The 26400-nt window shown below is 40.0% G+C and overlaps 1 protein-coding gene across 4 annotated transcripts in view; it reads right to left on the reverse strand.

The window, feature by feature from the left end:
* waslb (WASP like actin nucleation promoting factor b) overlaps positions 1 to 21511 on the reverse strand; it is a 40290-nt gene extending 18779 nt beyond the window's left edge. The window contains exons 1-4 of one of the 4 annotated variants that reach the window (XM_034673612.1): positions 21047 to 21511; positions 4958 to 5092; positions 4666 to 4752; positions 1234 to 1330 (exon numbers count right to left, since the gene is read on the reverse strand). In XM_034673612.1, coding sequence (XP_034529503.1) covers positions 1234 to 1330; positions 4666 to 4752; positions 4958 to 5092; positions 21047 to 21151 — 424 coding nt within the window. In that variant the 5' untranslated portion in view covers positions 21152 to 21511. The remainder of the gene's footprint in view (positions 1 to 1233; positions 1331 to 4665; positions 4753 to 4957; positions 5093 to 21046) is intronic. The other 3 variants (XM_034673611.1, XM_034673610.1, XM_034673613.1) reach the window with 3 other exon arrangements.
* Positions 21512 to 26400: the final 4889 nt, after the last annotated feature.

Below are 26400 nucleotides of genomic sequence, written 5' to 3' on the forward strand. Positions count from 1 at the left end.
GATAGAAAACCTGTGAAATAGCATTAATCTGGAACACGTGGAAACATCTGTTTGATGCTCCTGAACTAATTTTCCTCATGTATTGACATTTTTTACATATTTTTTGCTGAGTTCTGAGAGTTAAACACTGTAAAAAATGACAGTTTAAGAATTGAATTTGATCATCTGTTCACACTAGTTAGACCAGGTAGGTCATATCAACCTAAACATCTTATTGCAACTTTAAATGATACTAAGATATGAACTTTTGAATGTTTTTGACATCCTTTAATGGTGACATATTATGCTCTTTTTCATCAAAATATATTGGTCTAAGAGGTCCCCAAAACATGTCTTTAAAGTTTATTGCTCAAAAAAACACTTTGAAATCTGATTTTGGTAAGCCTGTAAACCCCTCTTTTTCAGCCCTGCTCAGAACAGGCTGTTTTCTGTGTCTGGGCCTTTAAATAAGAGTGAGCTCTCTGACCACGCCCCCTCAGGAAGTGGATGTGCTCTCCAGCACGTTGCTCTAATGTTTACATGTTGGCTGCATAGACACACTGCTTACAGACCGCGCTACTTCAACCTTCTGAATCTGATCCAGAATCTGATCCTAATGGAGAGGCGCCTGCAGCAGGACCTTTCTGAACGATTGGTCACAGATTTAGTGTTTCTTGTTGTTTTATTTGTCAGTATGTCGACGTGTGTCTTGGTACACAGCTACGAACATGTAGCTATGTAGCTATGCTAATTAGCGCTAGCACTTTTCCATGAAAAATAAAAATTATCCACTAGATCTTCAAATCTGCAAACGTGGGGAGTAAAACCGACCTTTGTGTTTATTAAGACAGCCTACAACTAGCATGCCTCCCTCCTAAGCTCCTTGTTAGCACACACGTGTGCAGGTAATGAAAAGCAGAGGAGGGGTTACACTGAAAACTGAAACGGCTCATTTCAGCACACATTTACAGAAAGGTGGATAATTCAGAACAGGGGCAGAATGGATTTTTTCATTTTCAGGGGGTTTGTAGACATGCCAGGGACACATACTTCAGGTAGAGAACCATTAAAAAGTCGATTTTGCATGATATGTCACCTTTAAATGATACTAAGATATGACCTTTTGAATGTTTTTGACATCCTTTAAAATAATTTGACTTTCTTAAAATTGGCTTAACACGTCATTTTTTCTCAGTGAGTCAGGTGAGCAGGTTAAAGTTTGTAGTGAAGTCAGCAGCAGCAGTTAGTTGGTACCAGTTTTCCTCTGTCGTCTGCCTAGCAGCTCCTGTACTTGAGTGCGGAAACGCTTGGTCTCCTCCTCGCTGGCAAAGTTGAGACCCACTTGGCATGCCTGCGAAAGCAAAAAATACAATTTGATAAGAACACATTCGTGAAGTCAATTTACTTTTCTGTCAGAGCTACCTGAGCGACTTATCGGCACCATCAGCCGCCCCAAATACCTCACGGTCTGCTGCAGCCTGAGCCACCAGTGAAGATGTTTGCTCCGTAAATAAAGACATCTAGTCACATCAAGGGCTTAAAATGTCACATAACGCTTGGATTTTTACACACAATGCTGCTTTCTATAATGTGGATGCATGTCACGGCATCTTTGATAGGACAACCTGGAGGAGACCTTCTGATAGAATGTCTTCTTTCATTATTTTGAGGGAGAAATTAAACTATTTCATAAATTGAAGTACATAAATACTTGTTTTCTTGTACTTCATTTTATCACTCAGTAAGAAGCGGTGTCCAGTCACTGTTTTATGTGCTGGCAGCGTCTCTATTCTGTTCAAACCAAATACGATTCAGGGTTTCTGGCACTCAGTGTCCTCAATGTCCTCTGATTTCTGTCACTGCGCTCTCAGTTGAAATCAGTTCAACTCTTGGAACACCTCTTAGTCACTTCTTGATCACAGACCAATCAGAATCAAGAAGGGGCGGGACTTCTGGTATCAACTTTGTCAACAACAATGGACCGTACGGAGGAGAAAAGTTCTCTCACTCGTCTTTTCGAGGTACGATTTCTAAGTTTGAGATGCTAATAATGCTACGACATGATTTCTATCAATAGTTGTTACAGTTTCTTGATGAATGAAACCAAGTATGAAGCAAACAGCATCTTAAAACAGACCCAACAGTCACTACTTAGAAAAGTGGACAACTTTTGTCACCTTAAAATATTAAACACTGGTGAAAAGCGCTCTGAAATTGAGGTCGTTGGCTCTCCAAGCACAAAAAAAAAGTCTTAGTGGACACAAGCAGATTTAAATTTAGGTTTAGGGGTTAAGAGGGATGGGGCGTAGTTTGCCTAGTGGTCTAAGCGCGCCCCATATACAGAGGCTATAGTCTTCGTCGCAGATGTCGCAGGTTTGATTCCAGCCTCGACCATTTACTGCATGTCCTCCCCCTATCTCTACTCCCCACATTGTCTGTCTCTCTTCAGCTGTCCTATCTGATAAAGATTAAAATGCCCCAAAAATATAACTTTAACATAAAGTCAGTTCTGTATCACTCTTTTTTTTTTTTTTTTTAAAAGGTGTGCTTTCCAATTCCCCTAATGCAGTGGTTCCCAAAGTTTGGAATCGGGACCCCCTGGGAGGTAGCGATACTCTAATTGGGGGTCGCAAGAAGTCTTCCAGAATTGTTTTTCTTTTTTAAATGATCTAAAGTTGCCTATTTTACCCATTATTCTAAAAAATATTGACAAAAATAGTTCAATTTCAAATAAAATCTTGCAGAATTAAAAATGTTTCATTAGTTTTTTCTAATAATAATAATAATAATAATAATAATACATTTTATTTTGGGCGCCTTTCAGATCACCCAAGGTCACCTTACAGATCATAAAAACATTCATCATTTCTGTCTTTCTTTGTTGCCTGATGACTCCTAAGGTTAAGGTAAGTTCACAATGAAGTAATAGAAGCATCAGTAGCACCAAATTAATTCACAGCACCACAGGAAATACAGCCAGGTGTGTATGCAGGTACTTAATTTTCTGCAGACCAGCTAAATTAAGTATGAAACAACATTTAATCACTTCGAGGGGGGTTGCAGGTACCTATATTTTGAGGGTCACAAGTAGGGATGCACCAGTCCTACTTTTTAGGTCCCAATATTGATACCTGGGCTTTGGTATCTGCCGATACCGATGCTAGCCGATCCGATCCCGGTATTGATTTAACAATCTCTATTCCTTAATGTGAGGATAGAATCATGTTTAGGCAACTTCATGCTTTTCTGACTTTGTAAACCAATACAAAGTAGACATTTTTAAACTGACAGTATCATTATTCAAGAGATTATAAGCGCAAAACCTCCTATCTGAAAATTTTAAATGTGCAGATAGGAGGTGTGCCTCAAAATATTCCCAGCAAACGTGATTGGAGATTTTGGTCAGGTGACTTTTCTGTCACAATGAAAGGTGGGATTACCTTGGAGACAGACTGAAAATGTGCAGCCTTCCTTGTTCTCATCATTTAAAGTGAAATCCGCAACTCAGCAAATTATGCAGATAGGAGGTTTTACATTTTGGCCATCGATATGTACCAGCAGTTTGGTGAGTCAATCTTCATAACCAACAGATATTGTAAACACAGAAAAGCATAGAACTGAGATGAATAGATCTGCCATATGGATCGGCACTATATATATCGGCCCCTTGTCACCGATATCCGATCTAGCATCTAGCCGATATCAGGCTCGGATCGGTGCATCACTAGTCGCAAGCTGAAAAGTTTGGGAACCCCTGCCCTAATGGACTCTCAAAAAGACAATGTGGACTCAACATACTCTGCTAATTAGGCGTTAAGCCTGGTTTATACTTCTGTGTGGAATGTATGCTGTAGCCTAAGTGCATAGGTCTGCGTAGCTCCTGTACCTACGCAGAGGCCTATGCATGTATCCGATGTGCACCTCCTCCAAAATGTAACTATGCGTCGAATCAGTGCAGACCACAAGCCCTGTGATTGGTCTGCTCAGCACTATTGTATTCCCTGCATTTACAGCACAGTACATCACCTGTGTATTTCATCTCCTCTGGCGTGTCCTCTCTATTCTTCCCTGTTATCATTGCTGTATAATAAACAGCACAATGCAGCAGCTGTAAATTCACATAATACATTCTGAATTGCTGTGAATAACAAACAGAAAAGGTAGCGAGGCCGGAAACAGGGACCCGGCTATCAGAGAGACCACACTGTAGTGTTTCGGTGGAGTAATGCTGAGGACACATTTGCACACAGAAGTATAAACCAGCCTTTAGGTGCCGGTGCAGGTGTGAAGTGTTTACAACATGGCAGACAGGAGCTCTTTGTTTGCTTGAGCGACAGCCTGTTGAACAGGTTCAGATCTTCTTTTTTTTCCCTGTACCATCCACACATTGTTTCATCACAAGGATTGAAGAGCGTCTCAAATGTCAAAAGTGTGGTGAAAGGTTCCTTGAGGGAAGCAGCGTCACATGAAGTCATCAATTAAAGAGTCTCTGATGTGAGTCGCTTGTTCGCATTAGAGGCAGAAACTGGAGTTGTTTCCCTTCTGTGCAGTCTCCAGCTACATTTTAATGAATGAGTGGGTCAAAAAATATCAAATGATGATAATTGTGACTAAATCTGGGCGCTGACCTAGAATACAGAGGATCAGAAATAACACAGAGTAATGTGTTGGAAGAAGAGGACTTACATCTCCAGCAAATGAGATGAAGTAAGGTTTGGAGAGGTAGATGTTGAAGTTGTTGTACAGCTCCTGTTCGAACGTCATCTTACCATCCTGTGGAGAAAACACATGCACGCACACAGGCGAGGTCAAAGAGAGTTCAAATTAAGCACAACAGGCAAGCTGAAGGTCTTAAAAGGAAAACATTGCAACAGTCTGTCTGGATATTGATCGACATAAGTGCCATTGTCTTCCAGCTACCGCAGTAAAAAAACCCACAGTGATGTATCATGATTGTGCAGAAGTGCCTTCGTCTTACCTTGATGTCAAAGACCCTGATGTAGTAGGATCTTTGAGGGTTGTCTTTGACCAGACAGGCCACACCGCAGCATCTCTTGTTCCAGCTGGAGTTTCTATCTGATGTGAACACTTGGACGACTGCTGAGCACAACGTCTGGAGGAAGAGAGGGAGGCAGAGTTAGTTCAATGTGTTGCTAAATGGACAATACATTAGCAGTGGTTGTTTTTTGCTGTAGCTACAAATGTGTCTTGGAAGTCAGCGTGCAACAAGGTGGTAACACGATGAAAAGAACCAATTGATACCCATTAGAGCAGGGGTTCCCAAACTTTTCAGACCGCGACCCCCATAATATAGGTGCCAAAGACTCGGGTCCCCCACTGTCCCTCAAAGGGATTTAATGTGGCTTCATTTAGCTGGTCTGCAGAAAATTAGCCTACCTATTTGTGCTTGTGGCTGTGTTTCCTGTGCTGCTACTGATGCTTTTGATAATTAAATGTTCACTAATCCTAAACTTAGGAGTCATCTGACAAAAAGAAAGGCATAACACTCATTACATTTTCTATTTTCAAGGTTTTATTTCAAGTTTAGAGTCTATTCTTGTTGATGTTTTTTTACTATAATGGGTAAAATTTACTATTTTTCAGTTTTTCTTTTTTCACTACAAATTAAAAAATTATATAAGTAATACAAAACCAACAAAGAGAAGAAAAATTACTAAATAAATACAAAAAATATTAATAATAAATGAATAATTATAATAAACAGTAAAAACAAAAAGGAGGAAAAACAAGGAAAATAAGCAAAGAGTGTAAATAAACAAAAATAAATAAATATATACATTTCTAGATCAATTAAAAAAAAACATTCTGGAAGACATCTCACAACCCCTTATTTGAATCACTTTGGCAACCCCTACATTAGACTAATAAAGAAATGGTATTAATATCCTTGTAGACTTACTCCTCAGATCTGATACAGAAAGGTATCTTCACCCCAAAGACTGAGTTGAGTTCTTTCCAGTTCCAGTCTGATTACATATCTCTCATCTTTGCCTCTAAAGTAATCAAACGCTCATAAATCAGGCATCACGCGAGGTTCACCTGCTGTATGAGGCCTCAGTATTAATGAATGAATGGCTAAGCTGTAACACCGCTTTGATGCAGCTAAATCTAGCTATCTGCTACCCACAGATTACTTGGTGCTACTTTAGGGGTGGTGGAAAAAAAAAAAACAGCTCAGGGATTTATTTTGGACGCAGGAGAGACATGTTGCACACACAGGTGTTGTGTAAGACATGAACAGCAGATAGGGATGAAAACAGAGAGTTACAGCTTGAATGCAGTCTTATTTTGATGTATTGTTGCACTCAATATCACAGTACTGGACAGAGAAATCTTTCATTGCTAAAATTACAGCATGGTTTGCATCATCTCAAGCAAAATTGATAGATTTCTGCCTAAAGTGACAAATTAAATTCCACAACTTAACCTATCTTGCTAAGTGTGCTAACAGCATGTGCTTAGACCTGCTTCCTTGGTTTTTACTCCAGCGCCACGTTTCTTTTTTCATTCCTGTCGCTTGTGTGAACATGGATGGGGAGTGGTTCCATCATGACCTTTAGATGTGGAGCTACCTGAATGATGCCTCCAAATATCAAGATCATCAAAACTTGATTAAGTGAGGTCTGGTTGGGGTAAGGAGGTAGGGGAGTTTTATGCTTCCTGATTTCTGTCTGCTTATCAGATTATTTTACAAGATGGAAACAGTGGTGCATTTATAATATCCCTATTGTTCAGATTGAGGAGTTGTGCCTTGTTTTGCTCCTGCACACAGCTGATAGCGAGGGTGTTTGTTTACATGATGCAAAGGAACTGTTCATGTGACAGATGCAATGTGGACAGCAAGCATCTGGTTGGACGCAATGCAACACAAACTGACTCTTGCATGCTGTTAGCAGAACAGCTACTGTAGTAGGGATGGGCAATGATTTTCGAATATCTCAATATTTGTTCACTTTGTAAAAATCGAAGAATTACTTTTAATATTTTCTCATTTGAGAAGTAAAATTTTTCAGTGCTTTTACCGGTGCCGGGTTGTAATACTGTATTACCGCCAGACGGTGGCTGCAGAGCGTCTAAACCCTCCTGTTATGTTCCGGGTCAGATTGACCCATTTCAAAATAAAAAACTTAAAAGTACTTTTTCCAGTATGACACTTCTTCAGCTTGGCTTAATTAGCGTAATCAACATATAAAATAAAAAATGGTTAATTTCACATATTTGCAACAGATACTGTTTGTGGGTCAATTTGACCCGGCAGTCAAAGTGGAGGCTAAAAGGAGTCAGAAGTGTCAAATACTAATTGTTTCTTTGCAACTGTGTGACATGTTTCACTCCACCTTCTCTGTTCCTGTCAGTAAACTCCACCCACATTGAGGGGACACTCAGCAGGGGAGGGGCAAAATGAGTGAGTTATCCTCATTGAACCATGATCTGTGAGAATTAAAGAACACCATTGCACTAAATATTGATTTAAATGGTTATTAATGGAGTTGATAGTGAAATTAAAAAAATGTTTGAGATTTTTGGGGGTTTTGACACTTTGGCATAACTAAATATGCCCCGGGTCAAATTGACCCAGGAAAATTATTGCTGTTCCAGAGAAACAAACATAACAGGAGGGTTCAAGCTGTTTACTGACCGGTTTAGCAAACAGAAGAAGAATGCTTACTTCATTAAATTGCAAAAAAAGAAGAAAACATGAGCGACAGTCGCAGCGATTTTCTCCATTTCTGAATCTCATAGTACTACACACGTATTTTCAAAAACTGAGCATTGCTGTAAAATGTAAACACACACACGACCCGTCACAGTCAGTGCTCGCTACTAGCACCACCTCGTCCTGCTGCTTGGCTTGAAATGCCCATCCCTATACTGTAGCAAGAGTAGTGACAAATCCAGGGCTAGCTCTTTACAACACTAGTCTTGCATCAGTTATCATAAGACAGTTTTAAGATCTGTCACTGTTTTCCTATCCCTCAAAGTAAAGTGTTTCACGGCTAGCTTGTGACATAACTCCTGACTGACAGGGCGACAGGAATTCTCTGGGGTCAAATCGTCCTGCCCAGTAGCTGTCAGACAAAAGACCAATAGGTTGAAAAATGTCAGCAATGCAGAAACAAACGCGTTTCAGACCTTTCATCAGCGTCTCACCAACTAAGTGGGTGTGTCCCATTTAAAAGCAATTATCGGCAAGTGGCAAACCACATAAGAAAACTCTTCATTGATCCTTTATCTGCAAACAGAGTCTCCTGAAGGCTGAAATGAGGAGTTTTCTTTCTCCTGTTTCCTGTAATATTTATTTGTATTTTGGTGACCCGCATTTCGATGGCAGGGGGGTGTTGTGATTAATTTTTTTTGGTGATCTTTTTGTTTATTATTATGGGCTAAATTATTTTTATATATTTCAAATGCTCTTATTTGTATTTCCTTTGAGTTCTTCTTAAAATTGGTAATAAATGTCTGTTTTCTAAAAATCTGTCTGTTTCATATCATCTCTGACTGACACATACATAAATATGAACACTATAAAGGTTCACATCACTGCTATCCAAAGTAACACTAAGAACAACGCTCATTGTTACACATGTTACATGTATTTCACATTCTTTTGACCAGGACAGTAAAAACAACCTTCCAAACACTAACATCAAACCGCAAAAAAACACTTCTCCAAATAACTTTGCGTACAAATTAAATCAAAAGTCTCAACTAGGGATGTACATTTTAAGTATTTTCCTTGATCGATTTTTGGAAATGTTAACGATCAATTATCGATTAATTGATACAAAAAAACATTATTATTCTTACGTCAAAAACAATGCCAAATAGGTTGTTTTACCCCTAAATTATATTTTCTACTGCAACAAAATGCAAATAACTGACGGGATTGAATACGGGCACATGTTTGACACGCAGAATATCAACGATCAGGCTCATTAAACTATTCTCCGGGAACATAGTCTTATAAAGTGAAGGCTCATAATACTAACAGAAAAGTCCCTCAAACTCACAGTGTCCAGTTTTCTGTCTACTCGTTCTTATTGAGAAAAATAAACGTGTGTATTCGGTCAGGTGTCAGCCAGGAGCGCAACCGGGTCATAATCAGTCCCGCTGGAGAAAAGCTCAGACGGCTCTGATGTTGCTGGTCTGTAAACGTAGCGTACCTGAATCTCCCACCTGTCTGTTGCCTTCGTATCCAAAGGTGGGAAATATCCTGTTTAAAGTTGTCAACCTTTGTGTCTGTGTTGTTGTTGGCAGCAGTTTTGTATTGATCCTCTTTTAAAAAGCGCACGTGGAGACCTGACGCGCAGCCGCAGCCGCCAGCTGAGCGTCTCCGCTGTGCGCAACACCTTTAACAGCTGATTCACATCGAAACATGCTTTAAACTTAAAACACCTCCCTGATAGATGAGTGTAATATGAGACCACATGATGTTTGTTCCACGTGACGGAAAATTGATAACAAAAATCTGTGTTTCGAGTAATTTCTTAACAATCAATTAATCGATAATCGATTAATTGTGGTCATCCCTAGTCTCAACATAAACCAAAAAAATGTTTTTTTCAGACTTTCAAATGCCCAAATCTCCAAAAATCATCAGGCGGTGGCCAGACCAGGCGATGCTGACTTTCAGGCAGTGCATCAACGCGCATACAGATTTCAATGTGAAAATGTAAAAATGATTAAAGGAATTCTGTTCAGACTAAAATTGTGGGCGAAAAACTTGGAACATTTGCACCACCTAAGCGGGTATATACTCTCAGATCTTGCTTTCGCATCGTGTGGTGGCAAATATCAGGCGGCGGTTTACATGTGGCGGCGGCTCGCTGGGCGGCAGCTGCGGGTGTGCGAGGGCCTGTTCATCGCCGCTTGCAGCTTTAATTTATTTATGTAATTTATCGTGACTACAATGTGAGATGGTTATGAGGTTTGGCCCAAGTTTAAAATGTTTTGGTTAAATGTTTTTGGTTTAATGGTTCTGGTTGGTTTTATAATCAACAGTTTTTTTGTTTGACCGTTTCTTTCACTACCTGTCTTTGTGCATTCTACAGTGACTACAGACGCTATGTATGATGACTGTTTCATTCATGTATTAGTTGATTTTGCGGCTGGTGAGTTTTTATGCTGCTGATATATCACACGTTGTTTTTTACTTCCTGTTGACTCAAGATGATACTTTATATCATTTTGTTTTATTATGTAACGTGGCCTTTTTTTGTTGTTTGCCACTTGGTGATAATTGCCTATGAATGGGACACACCCACCTAGTTGGTGAGACGCTGATTAAAGCCTAGGGCTGAAACACTTTCGTTTCTTTAAGCTGCTGCCTATTTCTGATATCAAAAGTTTTGAATTGCGAGTGCTGACATTTTTCAACATTTTGCTCTTTTTGGGGTCAGCACCGAGTAATTTTTTGAGTAGTTTTCACCAATTCTCTGTCTTAGAAAAAAGACCATCAGCACGACATGACTGACAAGCAGCTCAGAAATATGACTGAGAGAAGATGCACCAAGTGAGCTGAGTGAATGCAAAGGCAAAGTATGAGTCTGAGATGATGGGGCAGGTTAGTTTGGTTCATGATAGGAACACCGAACTCTCTCGATCAGGGATGTCCTGATCACGATCTCAACTATCCGATCTGGATGTTTTTTAATTGATTGGTGATCGGCATTTGAGCCGATCATCCCATCCGATCATTTACGTCCACTGTCACTGAACACGATTTGCAGCTTAAGGCTAAGGCGTGAGTGTCATTGAGTGTTCTGAGTCCGCGTAACCGTGTATACATACTGAGAAAATAATAAATGAGACACTGATGTAGAGCTCAAGCCATGGTTTAAATTTTATTGTAGAACTCACATGTGCACCACCAGACATGTTACAGAAAACACATCTGCTCTACGCACCCTACGGTAACTCTCCAGGGACATGTGGTTCAAAAAGGCGAACACATAAACCAAACATAGGACAGTCTCTTACGTTAGCATTAGCAACCTCGGAGCTAGCAGAAGCTGCTCCGTAGCTAGTGGCATGCAACCGGGCGTGTTTTGATTTTGCTGTCACTCCCAATATTTACATTCTCCGTCTTTTAGCCGGATGCTGCGGTTGTGAATCCTGCACCGTCTGCAGACTGCTATTGCGTTCAGAGCAGACTCAGATTTAAGCATGCTGTAATGAAGCACACCAGTTTCATGGGTCTAATACAGCAGAGCTTGTGAAACATATGAGTTTTACAACAATGCTAGGTGGATTAAGTTACATGAAATAAACATAAGACATATTTTAGTTATTTTTTGGATGACTTAATTTGTTAAAGGGCAAAAAGAGTGTATAGCTTAACTCTGTTATCTCTTGTGCAACTATAAGTATCAGGTCGGGATTGGTCTCTGCAAATATTCAATATTAAAAGATCGGATCAGGATCGAAGGCCACATCTAGGGCCGGGCGATATGGCCTGGGAATAGAATCCCAGATTTTTTTTCACAAAAACTCCATTTACGATTTTAATTGATTTTGTGTTTTTCTCCTGAAAAAAAGAAATCTACAAATGACTAACAACAACTTTTGATTTAGTTTTATCAATACAATTTGACAAAGGCAAACTGAATTTCCCCTTAAGAAGCGGAGGAGGTTACGGAGAAAATCTACATTTTCTTTTTTTGGAATCGCTAAAAATGCGAATGAATCTATTAAATCGATTTATTGTACAGCCCTAGCCACATCCATACTCTCGATGTTACCTTTACATTTCAGAAGTTTGAAGTCTTAAACCAGCCCTATTCAAATAGCGGCCCGAAAGCAACTGCCGGGTGATTGTGACTTGGGTCCGACAAGAAAAACATATTTGACTAACACTGACAAGTGCTGCTCTTTTATTGTGTTTGTGCAAAAGGTCGTTCTGAGTTACATTTGCAACCCTTTATTTTGAAGGAACAAAAGGATGTTCCAAATTGTATATGCAAAGGACTTTTATTTTGAAGGGACATAAACAGGATGCACAGAGGCCCACCTGCACACCCCTCAGTCAGTGATGCAGAGAGTCTCTTTTCCCCTCACCTTCATCCTATTCCCTTCCCATCCTTTTTCACAGTTTTTAGTGCGTCCATAAGATTGTGAGTAGTTTTAATCATAGTTTAGTCATAAGTTTGCATTAGTAGTTCATTATCATCATTTATGTTCATATATTGTGTTGTATAGAGAAAGTTTATAGTTAATTGATTGGTGCCACTATGAGCATGCAGGGTCCACTTAGGGACCGACAGCATTTTCTTGTGTTCTATGTCTGTGTGTGTGTGTGTGTGTGTGTGTGTGTGTGTGTGTGTGTATGCGAGATAGAGGTAGTGGCTGTCATTATGGTAATTTTTTGTTGATTGTCCCTCGAAAGTTGGGAGTGTATATTAGCTTTGTTCATTGTATTTCATAGATTATAATCATGTAGAGTTTCTAATTAAGTTGTTATTATTTGTACAGACCTCATGTTTATGTATATATTTTATTCTTTCCTTCAGAAACCACCACACCACACACAAATGTTCACAAACCTTCACTTTCATATTCACCATCAAGAGTAAAGATCACTGTCAAAGACAATAAAAGGAGTGGAAATCAAAAGAGAGTGTGTCACCTCGAATATCTTTCCATCCACAACATCCATGTTCTGACCGGACAAACTGTGACGATTGCAACCCTACAGATAAAATCACCAGCAAGTAGTTCATCTCCCTGAGGTCTCAAGTGTGGCATCTAGTACACCACCGCCTCTTTTACAGTGTTTATGCCATTTTGGATGTGGCAATACGTTAATAAACATCCAGTGTGTTTGTTGTCTATTTGTTTTTATTTTCAATGGTTAACTTTGCTCACTGTCTGCTAAAAATGTCCGGCCCAGCTAAGGTCCTTAGTCTGAAAATCCGGCACGACCAAACACTTAATTGAATAGCCCCGTCTTAAACCTTCTTGCAAAGAAAGCCTGAAGTCTCACACTACATGCACACACCCACAGACTAGCACACCTGTAGCGCGCACACACACACACACACACACACACACACACACATCCACGATCATAAGAGCAGATCGGCCTCCCGCAGGTTTTTACAGGTGGCTGCAGGGATTTTCTCCCACTCGGGGGTCCAGGCTCACAGTCATCATTACCACACACATGAAAGACAGAGCATCAGCAGCGAGGGAAATGCCTGCTGATGTTAGGGGCCTTTTGGACTCTGTGGTTCCAGGAATTATGGCACGCAACACGACAACATACAGAGCCCCTGTGTTGCTCTTTGTAATTTAGCACTGTGGTGGGGGGGGGGTTAAATTAAGCACATGTGCAGAGGCAGAGAAGGGAGATTTAAAATGCTAGCGAGACGTTTTTCAAAGTGCTGTGATACACGTTGATATTGCTTGCAACGTAGGAGAGTATTACTTCAAAAGAAAGTGCTCTTTGAGTCAAGGAGCTATGACCCACGTTGGCTGAAAATGTCAACTGCACAGTGGACATGAGATGACAGAGCATGTAGAGGACCTGTGTCATCATCAAAGTGATTCTGAGGCACGGTGTAACCTTGCAGTAGAAGTGACGCTGCAGGACATCATCAGCCCTAATTTATTTGTTTATTTATTTTTCTTCTGCTTCAGCCTCAAACATGTCTTTCTCTCTCCTGCATGTATGATATATCTTTGTACGTATTCATACAAACACTCAGTCCCCTGGCAGCCTTACAGCTCTTGATTGTTTGGATTTGGATCAGTATTACCTTGGATCAAAAGAATAATAAGAATTTGGCTTCTCTGTGTGTGCAGCGACTGACTGTAATGGGTTCGAGGCTCGGAGGCCCCTGAGGTTTCATCTGCCTGTAGAGTGCTGATTGTTCCTGACAAGGCCGAAAGGCTGCGGGAAGAGGAGCTCGGTGTGTTACGTCATCAAAGCACGACAAAAAAACGCTTGATCATACATACAAAATATCAGCTATTTGGCATAACCAGAGCAGGATACTTCTTCCTCTGAATATAAAAGGTGTAAGGGGATAAAGCTTTTACTCTGCAGGATCAGAAGATTAAGGCCCAGATTTCCAGGTTGTGGCTGCTTCATTTCCTTAAAGTGAATCATTAAATGACTTTGCCTGGAGGTGGTAGCCGAGTCCAAAACCGTAAAGTTTTAATGATTCATCAAATGAGGAAAATGCATTACAATAAAAGTCAGAAGTATGTGGTTCCTTTTTTAGAATTCTGTGAGCCAATTACAACACATATTATGAGCAAAGTATATGGGAAATGGGGGAATGAGTCTTCGGTCTCAGTTTCAGTGTAGTTTTGCTTTTAGAAGAAGAAGGCAAAGTTTGGTTCTGAGTGGTTGAAAGCAGAATCAGGTCATTGAGGGAGTGGTTGTGACAACTAGTCACTTCTGTCCATCCTGCTTTCTGCTGAAGCAAACTATTGGCACGAGTAAAACTCTTCTGCACTTTTTCAAAAGTAGCAGCATTTCTCCAGAGAGGAAATGAGTAAAAGATGTTGAAAAGTGAGCAAAAAGGGGGGAAGAAATTGAAGATGGGATGCATTTTTGGAAGAAGTAGAAAAAAAGGAGGGTACACAAAGGAAATAGTACTCTCTCTTTCAATTTCTACATAAAAATCAAGCATATTTACACACAGGACCTCACCGTGGGCTCAGAAATGTTCTGGTTTTTATTTGCATCAAATAGTTGTATGAATAAAATCGCTCATCAGCAGGTTTTGCCGGCTAAATTAATTAATTTATCTTATTCTATCTTATTTTATCATATATTTGCACTGTGTTTACGTATTTTAGTATTATATTTTAGTATTGTATTATATGCTATGTTTGTCATTTGTGCTGTTTTTGATCTGTACAGCACTTTGGTCAACCCTGGTTGTTTTAAACGTGCTCTTTAAATAAAGTATGAGTTGAGTTGAGTATGCAGGAAAAACAGCCTGTATGGAGAGCAAAAGCAGGCGTAACACAAACTACTCTAATGACACCCGGTGGCGGTCAACTCTCAGCTATTTATTCATATCTATCAACACATCTCCTTGCTAGTACAGCATCTGCTTGACGCTGTTTTGCATAAGCCAATCAGCATTTAGATTTCTGGATATCCTGGAAGGCATCAAAAATGAACAATTGAACCTCCACTGAACAAACGTGCACTTAATTTGGGAGGAAAACTACAAGAAAATCTACTTGTTTGATTTTTGGGGTGGTGGTGGACATACCTCTGATGTAAGTCAGAGTGAAGCCTCTGTATGACTTATGACTTACAGCGAAACCGAGACTCAACCAGAAACAGAAGAATGGGCGCTTCTCCAGGGAACATAATGAACCAATAAATGAAGACGTATATTCTGCAGAAATTTCTGGAGGTTCCTCTGTGCAACTTACTTCTTACAGTGAAACTGAGACTCAACCAGAAACAGAAGAACGGGCGCTTCTCCAGGGAACATAATGAACCAATAAATGAAGACGTTTATTCTGCAGAAATTTCTGGAGGTTCCTCTGTGCAACTTACTTCTTACAGTGAAACTGAGACTCACCAGAAACAGGTAAACAGGCACAACTTAAGGGGGTGTAATGAATCAAGGAATTGTGGCTAATATTCTTCATACAGATCTCAAAGAGGGAAATTTTACTTTGCTTTTGGTCTGAACACATGGTTGATCTCAGGCTGCTAATTAGTAAACAATGCAACACATGGGAAATGAATTCTTGCCTGGAAGTTGTTAAATGCTAACTGCTGGCCCGAGTGCCCAAAAAGTAGACCACCACCTCTAGTGGCATGTTACCAAACGAGAGCCGATGGATTCTGAGATTAGAGTAAAGAGATGTACAGAAGGAAAACAAAATGGAAGGGACATCCAAAACATGCCTGGAGGAAGGCGGAAAGAACACGAAAATATGAATGATAAAAGGAAGGGGAGGTTGGAGCAGAGGACATGAAGGGGGTAAAGCAAGGCTGGAAGGAGGGAAAGGAGATCGAATACGAAAAAAACAGGAGCTAAGTGTAGAAAAGGAGGAGTCATGTTCCACTTCTCCAGCACAATTCACCAGAGGAGGCCGACCACGGGACTTCCTGTAGGATAGGACTGCTGATCAGGCAGTCTGTACACACAACACACACAACACACATACACACACACACACACACACACTCACACAGTGGGAATTGGACTCCTTCCACCTTTTGCCCAGTCAGACAGTGTGGCTGATGGTGAAAACAGCAGAAGGAATACTAATGCGTTAAAGCAATGAGTGAAGCTACTGTGAGTGTACCTGGATGTATCCCAGTCTATCTATGCATGTGTGAGACGGGCAGAACGCAGGCTGAAATACTGAGATTTAAGTCCTAAAATGTGACGAAGGGTAGTTTAATACTGATGGAAAAAGTCTTTTGTATCTTTTGATTGCAAAGTAAGTATTCCTGCAACACATTAAAACATTAAAAACATTAAATCTAAATGACAGCAGGTGAAAGAAATGAGTTACTTGATAATTTGAGTGAACTTGCGTCCAGATGGGGCTTTCTTTGGCAATAAAAAGACTAAATATTCTGTGCATCCAATTTAATTTCCATTAAGACAATTCCCAGAGGAATTCTGTGCAGAAAAATTTGCCCTTGGAGTCACAGCTGGACATAAAACCTTGGTCCACACTGCTAAAACCATAAGTAAGGAGAGCCACTAAATCACTACCGGGCATTTCAATTAGACTGGCCAGGGAGACACACAATGTCAGTGTCTTCCAGTCTCTCTTTCACAAACTCTCCCTGCATGCAAATGCGTATACGGACACGCCAGAGCGCAGGACCGCAAAGAATGTTCCTGATTCTCCATCACATGCTGAGTGACACGACTGCCAGAATACCAGAGGAACATCGTCATTGGATGTTTTCTCCAAACAGGTTGTGCATAGGTGCATGATGGCACGCCTCAGAAACCTGTGTGTTCATGTAAAAGAAGCGAGAGGCGGGACATACTCCACCAATGTGAGCGGACAACACAGGCCTGTCAGTGTGTGTGTCATGGGACAGGAAGTGTAGCCTCACACACTCCAGGAGCATGACAGGCTCATGGCAATAAGGTGAGCTTCATCGACGACGAGGAAGAGCCGTTTCTCGTACGCTCAGGCAATCATCTTTACTTATACAACAATGACAGGAAGCTGTGATCACTATGAGGAAGTAACCTGAGAGCAGACTACGTGGAAGTCTACACATCGCAAAAATGGATGCAGGTTTTGTTTGTACATGTTTGGTTCCATCTGGATGTTGAATGCAACACTTCTTAGCCTTACTGACCCATATCTGCAGAGATTACTTTATTGTGCTTGGTTGAAAACACAACACAGTTCATAATAAGCTGACACCTTGACTTTAAACACCACATATCTTATCTGTAGAGGCCATAACAACAGGTGACGTTTTTTATAGCCGGGTGACATTTACAAGATAAAACTTCCAAGCTCCAAAACAGCAAAAGACAAGGAAATAACAAAGCACCCTACTTCTCATTGTTAGGCCTCTGCCTCACACACCTTGAAGAGGAAACAGGCTGCTCTGCTAACTGCTGAAAGCAATATAATTTGATAATAGCTAATCCTTTAGCAGCCAGAGAATTGCAAGTGAGAGGCTATCTTCCAATTGATGGCGATGCAAACAACATTTTCAGGCTGCAACACTGATTGAGACAAAGGGTCTCTGGCAACACCGGTGTGATGGATGTTTCTGTAACTTGCAAAAGAAGAGTTTTAACAATGAAAATCATGAGTCACCTGAAAAGTAGTATTGGCTAGTAGCAAATAAAACTGTGACAATCGCAGAAAGTCTACCACAGACATCTTAAAAGAGGAAGCAAAATGATTGGATTTACAGCACCTGATGACCCACTGTTTTATGAGGTAGACAATCAAATATTTTTGCTGGCATTTGGAGCGTTATCTCAAACTGCTGCTACTTTGCATACATATCTCTACCTGTCCCGAATGACCGTGATCTCACACACATTCACAGTCTGATTGACATGACGCCATTCCAGTGAGTATGCTTTGCTTAAGACTTTAATACTTAAAAAAAGGCATGTTTGCATGCACAGGAGTGCTCTGGTTCCAAGTAAAAACAATATTGATTAATTATGTAAACAAAAGGGGGACAGGGCGTTCGCAGTGAGGGGTCCGGCACTCTGGAACCATCTGCCTGAGGAGATCAGGTCTGCTGAGTCAGTGAGCTCTTTTAAATCCATTCTTAAAACATACTTTTATCGCAGAGCCTTTTATCTGAATTTATTTGACTTTATTTTATTTTAACCATCTTAAGAAATATATTTTAAAATAATTGTATTCCTTTAGAGTTCTTTTAGGGGAATTTTATGTATTTTAAAATATAATTCTTTATCTTGACTTGAGTGTTTTTATGATCTGCCTGTTTTATTTTGCTGCCCATGTAAAGCACTTTGTAACCTGTTTTTTTTAAAAGTGCTCTACAAATATAATTATCATTATTATTAATTAATTGAAATTGCAGAAATAGAACCGTTCTTTGTTGTTTGTGTTCACCATAGTGATTCCACTTAGAATTGGGAAGTATTTTACACCTGTAAATGCATCTTTTCTTACTAAATCTGAACCTTTTTTACTCTCAGGTGTGCATAAAGTGAATATTTTAAAATACAAAAATACGTTAATTCTAGTAACCTCCATTAGGAGAAAGCTGCTATCAGTTATTGGTATCGGCTCAAAGAAATCAATATGATGCCTAGATTTAATATTTATGATAATTTTTTTCATGCATTTGAATGTGCATTACCATACCAAGCCTGCGTGCCTTTTGGGAGTACACCCTGTTTGATTAGATTTAATACTGATATTTGAATGCTAGTGTGAAGGACTGAAAGTACAAAGTAAAGCCACTCTGGAAGGCTATCTTTGGTCTGAGGCTGAGTCTTCAATATTACCTGTACCTGCTGGAATTAATATTCAGATGGGCCAAACATTGGGCATGGGGAGCAATAATGGGGAAACCTATTTCACAAAATGATGAAGAGGAAAATCACTGGGAAAGAAGAGTAGTGTATTGTAGTGTTGTGGTACTCAAGACCGGTCTTGGTCTAGATGCCTCTTATTTCAGGTCTCGGTCTCGTCTCAGAATCGAAAGCATTTTTACTCGGTCTTGGACTGGGCGGACTCCATATTTTATATCATGACCGGCGGAGACCACCACTGATGCTCTCTGTGTCCCTGTCATTACTAGGATAAGAACAAAAATTAAACTTAAGGAGTCAAAAGAAAGGCACCCAAGACAAAACCAAACCTTGTTTGTTGCTGTCAATAGTTATCAAAGCAAACTTAAATAAAATAAACAGAAGTCTTTTATTTTGTTTGCTCTCATGATGATTTTTCATTGATATATATGGTCTTGGTCTTATCTCTGTCTTGCCCTGCCTTGGTCTTGAATCGGTCTCGATCCCTAAATGTCTTGGTCTTGGTACACTCTGGTCTCGGACATGTCTTAGTCTCGGTTAATGTGGTCTTGATCCACTTTTAAGAGTAGGCTTAAAACTTTCCTTTTTGATAAAGCTTATAGTTAGAGCTGGCTCAGGCTTGGACCAGCTTTTGTTATGCTGCTATAGGCCTAGACTGCCGGGGGAACTGGCGCACTGACACACTGGGATCCTAGCTCACCCTCTTCCCCCCAACTCCTTCATCACTTACTTTAACTCTGCCTGTCCCATTAAAGTTACTAACCATAAACCTTTCTGGAGTCCCTGAGCTCCATTGTCTCGTAGGTCCCTCTGAGCTGCCGTAGACGTCCTCCTGCTGCAGACGATCTGGACTCCAGCAGCAACAGCTTCTACTACTCCTCTCATCCCTATCACCTCTCTCTCTCTCTCTTACTCCCCTCTATCTGTCTTTCCAGACCCAACTCAGTCAAGGCATGATGGCTGTCTAACATGAGTCTGGTTGTTAAAAGGAAGTTTTTCCTCGCCACTGTAACTGTGCAATGCTCATGATGGATTAAGGTGGGGTCAGACTGAGTCTTACCCTGTCTTGAAGTTGGGTCTAGACCTCCTATGTTTGTAAAAGCATCCTGAGATAACGTTTGTTGTGATTTGGCGCTATACAAATAAAGATTGATTGATTGATTGATTGATTGATTGATTGACAACACTAGTGTGCATTGCATGTGTGAGGGTGTTGCTGCAGCTGCAAACTTGAGCTATGGCTCAAATCTGTTGGGTCTATCTGTGGGATCCGCAACAGGCACAGTGCACATGTAGGACACATAAAAATGAGTCAGCTGAAATTCTGAACGTGTTACGCAATTACATGCCTATCTCACAACATCGAGTCGTGACAGTGCATTACAGATTGGTGTCTGCGTTCATAGAGAAAAACAGCGACGCTGGTTTCTGGCGTGTGTTGCATTAGGGAGGACTTTCAGCCTGTCAGCGCTGTCCTCACACAAGTCTGCTCGGCACATTCTTCTCCGTGGACACACTTCCTGAAAACAACCAATGTTCAGCTTTGCTATGTTATGTAATGCCAGTGCAAAAAAGCATTGCTTTGCCTTGCTATCCCCGCTGATGGCTTTAGCAGACCCACAACACGGACTTGTCCACGCCACTTAAGACAATGCTAAGCTCGGTGCGTAAAAGCGCCCAGTTTTGCGTCGGGATCAGGACTTGAGGGTTTCCTGGGTGAGTCCAGGTGTGTCAGGATTTCACTTTAAGGCGTTACTTGCCTTTACTAAACTGTCACCCTCTTAGACACGGTCAAATCTGCCAATCCAAACCTTTACGCAGTGCCTCCCCCTGTCAACACAAACAAACCTCCTCAAGGTTTAAGTCCACACTGCTTCTTATACAACATGCTACCTCTCAAGCCATAACATGAGAAACCACAGGCCACAAACACACCATTACACCTCAAAGCTGGCTTTAACTCCAGTCTGGAGACAGGAAACATAGTGCAAGTTAGCAATACTAGCTTTTCCCCCCCTTTAGCCAGCTATCAAACAATTTGATGGGAAGAAACTTACGATGCATTTCCTGCCAAGGTGGCTGAAAATGGCTTCATTTTCCTGCGGTGTCAGTAGTATGGAGCCGACGTTTGCCATCCGCCGTTGCTGCGGATGTCCACTCATTATTGGTGGTCAGTTTCTAAAAGTATGCACCGACTGTAACTCGTAGTATCAGATCCAGGAAAGATACATAAACAATCCTTTGGTCATCCGTGGCCTTCCCCCGACCCCTTCACATCGGTTCACTTTATCCAGGGGGGTCCTCAACACTGGGGGTGCGGAAACTGTACGCTGCCTATGGGTGTAATGAGACCTCCCGCTTCTCTTTGAAATAAGGTCAAAAACTGCAGCGACAGGGCGAAGAAGGGAAGCTGCAAAAACTTTCCTGGGAAGTCCGACCGCCACAGAGCTCGGAGCCAGTTCCATCCAACATGGCAGTGTTAGGAAGAGTTCACCATCTGGGAATGGGGGAGCGCACGGTCCAAAGATGCGTCCCACATTATGTTAAAGGAAACATTTTGACATTGGATGCTTCTTAATAAAACACTCATGTAATTATAAATGCAAACTTTTTTTGGGGGGTAAAGTGTAAGAGAAGAAAGTCTGATAATTAAGATGATTATTCTCAGCACACTCTCCACGCAGATGGTTTGGTCCAGTCCGCCCGTGGCTTTTATGACAGGAATGTGAGCGAGAGCCGAATGGGAGGAGATAAGAATTAAGGTGCAAGTTGCCCAGATGATTTCATACAATTCCCTTTTTCAAAAGGAATTATTGAACTGACAAGTAATGGAAAGGCACATTTTTTATTGGCACTCTTTAGGTTGAAAAGGTGTTTATAAAAGAATCAGGGAAAATATAATTTTCCTTAAATTATGATACATTTAGTCTTAGGGTCAAAGAGGAATGGTAGACAAGTATCTTGATTGTTGATTGTAGGTGTAAATATGAAGATAATACATGGAGATTTGAGTGCACTAGTATAATGCCAGAAAATAGTGAATAAAGGGGTAGGATTGGATAAGTTTGAACTTCTTCCAACTCCTTTTCACACATGCAAAGTAAAATGTTTCACTTTTTGCTAATGGAACTGATTGATTGTGTTTCTTTTGTGTAACTAAATCTTCTTCTTTTCTTGCATGGTATTATTATTTATTATTTAAAAGGACCACGCATTTTAATTAACACTTCTGTAAAATATGCCAGAGTTAGCCAAAAGGCCAGTTTACATCAGTAGTCCCTTGTCAGATGTTAAAAAGGCTTCCTAAAAAGATCAAGATTAAACAAAGATAAAATAGAGTAAAATAAGATCAAAATAAGAAGGGAGAGGAGAAACCAAAACACAAACAAACAAACAAACAAACAAACAAAAAAGAGAAGAAAAGAAAAGTACAAATAGCACCATATGATTAAAAATGACTAAAAGCTACACAAGGACATGATATGACAGTCTTTGAGAAAGTGTCCAAGACAATCAGGAAGCAGCATGTTTGTTTAACTATTTTTTCTTTTTTACTACTTGTATGTTTTTTTCTATTTTACTTTTACATGATCGAAATAAAGACATCAAATCAAATCTTGTTTTATTGGAATAAACTATAAATAGCCTTCAAAGCAGAATAGCAGAATCAAGGCTGCTCCAGTTACTCAACATACCCTCAGGCATAGGACTGCCACGTCTGACATATGTCTCAAAGTGTACATTACATTATAGTGTGTTTCTCCAGGATTCTTGATAGTTGTTGAAATACAAACCATAGTCACTTCACATCAGACATTTATAGTTTCAAAATAAACAGCACCTGATAATCTGTAGAACACTTGGTGGCTTCTGTTAGTAGCCTAGAACAAGGTCAGCATACATGAACCGTACGCACTTATTTTAATAGTGTGCTTTAGGGTGTTTGTAGCACCTTCAACATGTTCCAAAATTACATTTTTATGCAGGATGTTGTTCTTTAAGAAGTAATAAAACCTTGGTGAGGCTGCATTGCTGCTAAGACACATGGAACTACAGTCAGAATGAGTAGAATTATATAATATGCAAATTACATCCCAGACTTTATAAAGTCAAATCTCTTCCCATAGTTTTTAAGTAGCTAATGAATAATGGGGTCTTATTTGCATAGATTCATGCGGAGCTTCCTCTGAAATAAGCTCTCCCAGAATCTTCCTGACCCAAATTATGAGCTTTGTTAGACTGATATATCCAAAGCTGGCTCTGTGTGGAAAAATAAAGCTCACAACGTGTTCCTAATCTCATATTTAAATGCAACTTTTGAGAGTCTGATCACAGCATACATTTCCATCACTGTGGATGATATCAGCTGCCAAATAATTTAAACCATGAGACTGGTGTGAAATGTCAACTGGTGTTAAATTATTCAAGTAGAAATTTCATTAGAATTGTATCTTCGCTTTCAAACAACTTGTAGAAGAGAGATTTCTTTTGAAAAGCAACATTTTTTTCTGCCAGTTTTAGGTGTGAGAGACTTCTGGTTCAAGATCCCTGTGTGCATTTTGGATTAGTCTGTCTGCATGTAAACCTGATTATACTGTGTGTGCATGTGATACTGCTGTGTATGTGTTTGTATATGTACCATGCTTGTAGGTGTTCCAGAAACTTGGGCCCTTCTTGGGCTAGTGTGAGGGCAGAGAATGTCACCCGTTCAAGGATTCAAGGATTCAAGGTTTTTTATTGTCATACCAACACATGCTGTCACATGATATGGGACGGAATTTCATTTCTCAGGTCCCGTACAAAGCCACAAAGAACACACAGTTAAAGGAAGACATTAGTAATGAATATACAAATATAAATAAAAATATAAATATTGTGAATGGACTGATTGAGTTATTGAGCTTATTGAGATGAGCTTATTGAGATGAGCTTCTCAACTGCAACAAAAAATGTACCACCACAATATTATCCAGTGAAATATCTAGATTCTAGACTGAAACACTCCTTTGCTCACCTCCACTGTTGGTGAAGTTCCAGAAGCGATGGTGGCCTTCAAAGACAAGAAGCTCCTGTCGTGGATGTTAAGTATGATCCTCTGTTTGTCCAGTTTTTACCATCAAAAAAAGTCTATCAATACAAATTATCTTGTACACAACAACCCCTTGTGTTGTGTACCCCTCTTCTTTGTCTTCCAACCAGAGCATTTCACACAGCCGCTCACTAGATCAAAAAACGTATATGTTACTAGTTTGTCTGTTTTGTGCTACTGTAGAAACACGGTGGTGCAAGATGGCAGCCTCAAGAGAAGGCAACTGCTCCTATGTAGAACTAAAGGCTAATTCTAAGTTAACAAAAAAAAAACATTTTATATTCAGGTGATTAAACACTAATTTAACCCTCCTGTTATGTTGTGGGTATGAAACTTCTTCTGCTTGGCTTAATTAGCGTAAATAACATATAAAATGAAAATTGCTCATTTCACACATCTGCAACGTCCCCTGAATGTTTATATTACATAGATACTGGTTGTGGGTCAATTTGACCCTACAGTCAAAGTGGAGGCTAAAAGGGGTCAGAAGTGTCAAATAGTAAATGTTTCTTTGCAACTGTGTTCATAAAAAAAACGAGTGAGTTATCCTTTTTGAACCATGATCTGTGAGAATTAAAGAACACCATTGCACTTAATATTGATTTAAATGGTTAGTAATGGAGTTAATAATGAGATTTAGAAAATGTTTATTGGGATCTTTTTTGGGTTCTGACACTTTTGGATCATTGTATATGCCCCGGGTCAAGTTTACCCAGGAACATTATTTCTGTCTCTGAGAAAAGAACATAACAGGAGGGTTAAACATACTTATGGATACTAAATTCCATCTCTACCAAGTTGGTTATGCCAAATGCAGCTAAACACTACATACTGCATCTTTAAACAGGCCAAAAATCACCATCTACGTTTGTATAAAACATCCCCTGGACAGTTCTCAAATAAATATGGAGTTATTTCATGGAAATCAATCCGTATGTGCAAAAAGACTTCCAGACCTCCATATTTTGTTAAATACCGACAAGATCTCATGTCGAAAAGTAGCTAGTGAAATATTTATTTATTTATTTATTTTTGCATGTGTGTGTTTAGTTTTGGATGTTGTGTATTACAGATTATAAGTCTTCTGGGAGTGGTTTTAGTATATGCCATTTTCTGGTTACTGCCTCACCCACACATGCTTCAATATTTTCTTGATGTGCTTTGAGTTGTGTCTTTTTGAGTGAAACAAATAAACTGAATGAAACAAAAATCTTGTATTCTGTTCAAGCTTTGTAGACACTTATTTTGTGTACAAATGGTTCTGATTGTTGGGTTTACATTCCAGAGTCAAAACATGTCTTCATTCTAAGCACTGGTTCTTAAATGAAGCCGATGGAAACACTCAGTTTTTCATGAAAGGATCAAGTCCATGTTCACTTATGTAGAGAGAAAACTATGTGGGAAACTGCATAGACATATTGACAATATAATATCTCATTAATCTATTCCCCACTGCTCCTAAGATACCAAATGTGTACATAACGTCAGCCTGTCCTACATTCTCCAACACTCCTTCTTCCATGTCACCTCTACCTGCTTCAGCCAAATTCCCTGCTCGCTGTAGAACGAGTCTGGTATGACTTGAAAAACCTGACGGACGGGCAGAGAAACACCTGAGAAAACTCTTCACTGCTCCACCTAGCCTTGGTGTAGGGAGTTATAGAAGAGTAAGAGATGACTCATGAATACACAGTTAAAGACTTGCACTTATGTTCATGCAGAAACTTGATGAAGTTGGCTTTTTAGCTGCCATGAATGAGCAAAAGAATCAGTGGGAAAGAGAGAAACAGAAGTGAGGGAGAGAGCGTGAGCCTTACAGACCGGGGAGTGTCTTTATATGATGATGACGTACTATTATGTCGTAACATTTCAATGTCATTTGATTGTTTAAAAACTACCTCTAAGTCCTATATCTGCCACAGTCTGTGGTGAATGATAACCTAGACAACTGCCAAAACTTACTAGACATGTGTGCATGGAATGAAAATTCCAGACAGTTGTCGTAACATAAGTAGGCAAGTGTGTAAATAGGGAAGTGATTTGCTTATAGGCCGATGTACTGAGGTCACAGATGCTCTATTCATGTGCATCCAATGATAATGACAGCTAATACAGCTTGGTATGCACTTACTCATACAACAACAAGACTACTGAACTGGGAACAGATACCTAACTGACATTTCTATGCACGACTAACAAACACATGAGGTGTGGGCCTGTGCAGGGAAATCTTTTAATATATATGTAAATTAATATTTGAATAAGTGTGTATGTGTTTGTGTTGTTACATGTGGGTTAAAGGAACAGCAAACTGCATCATCT

This window comes from Notolabrus celidotus, chromosome 21 (genome assembly GCF_009762535.1).
Source record: "Notolabrus celidotus isolate fNotCel1 chromosome 21, fNotCel1.pri, whole genome shotgun sequence".
NCBI lineage: Eukaryota > Metazoa > Chordata > Actinopteri > Labriformes > Labridae > Notolabrus > Notolabrus celidotus.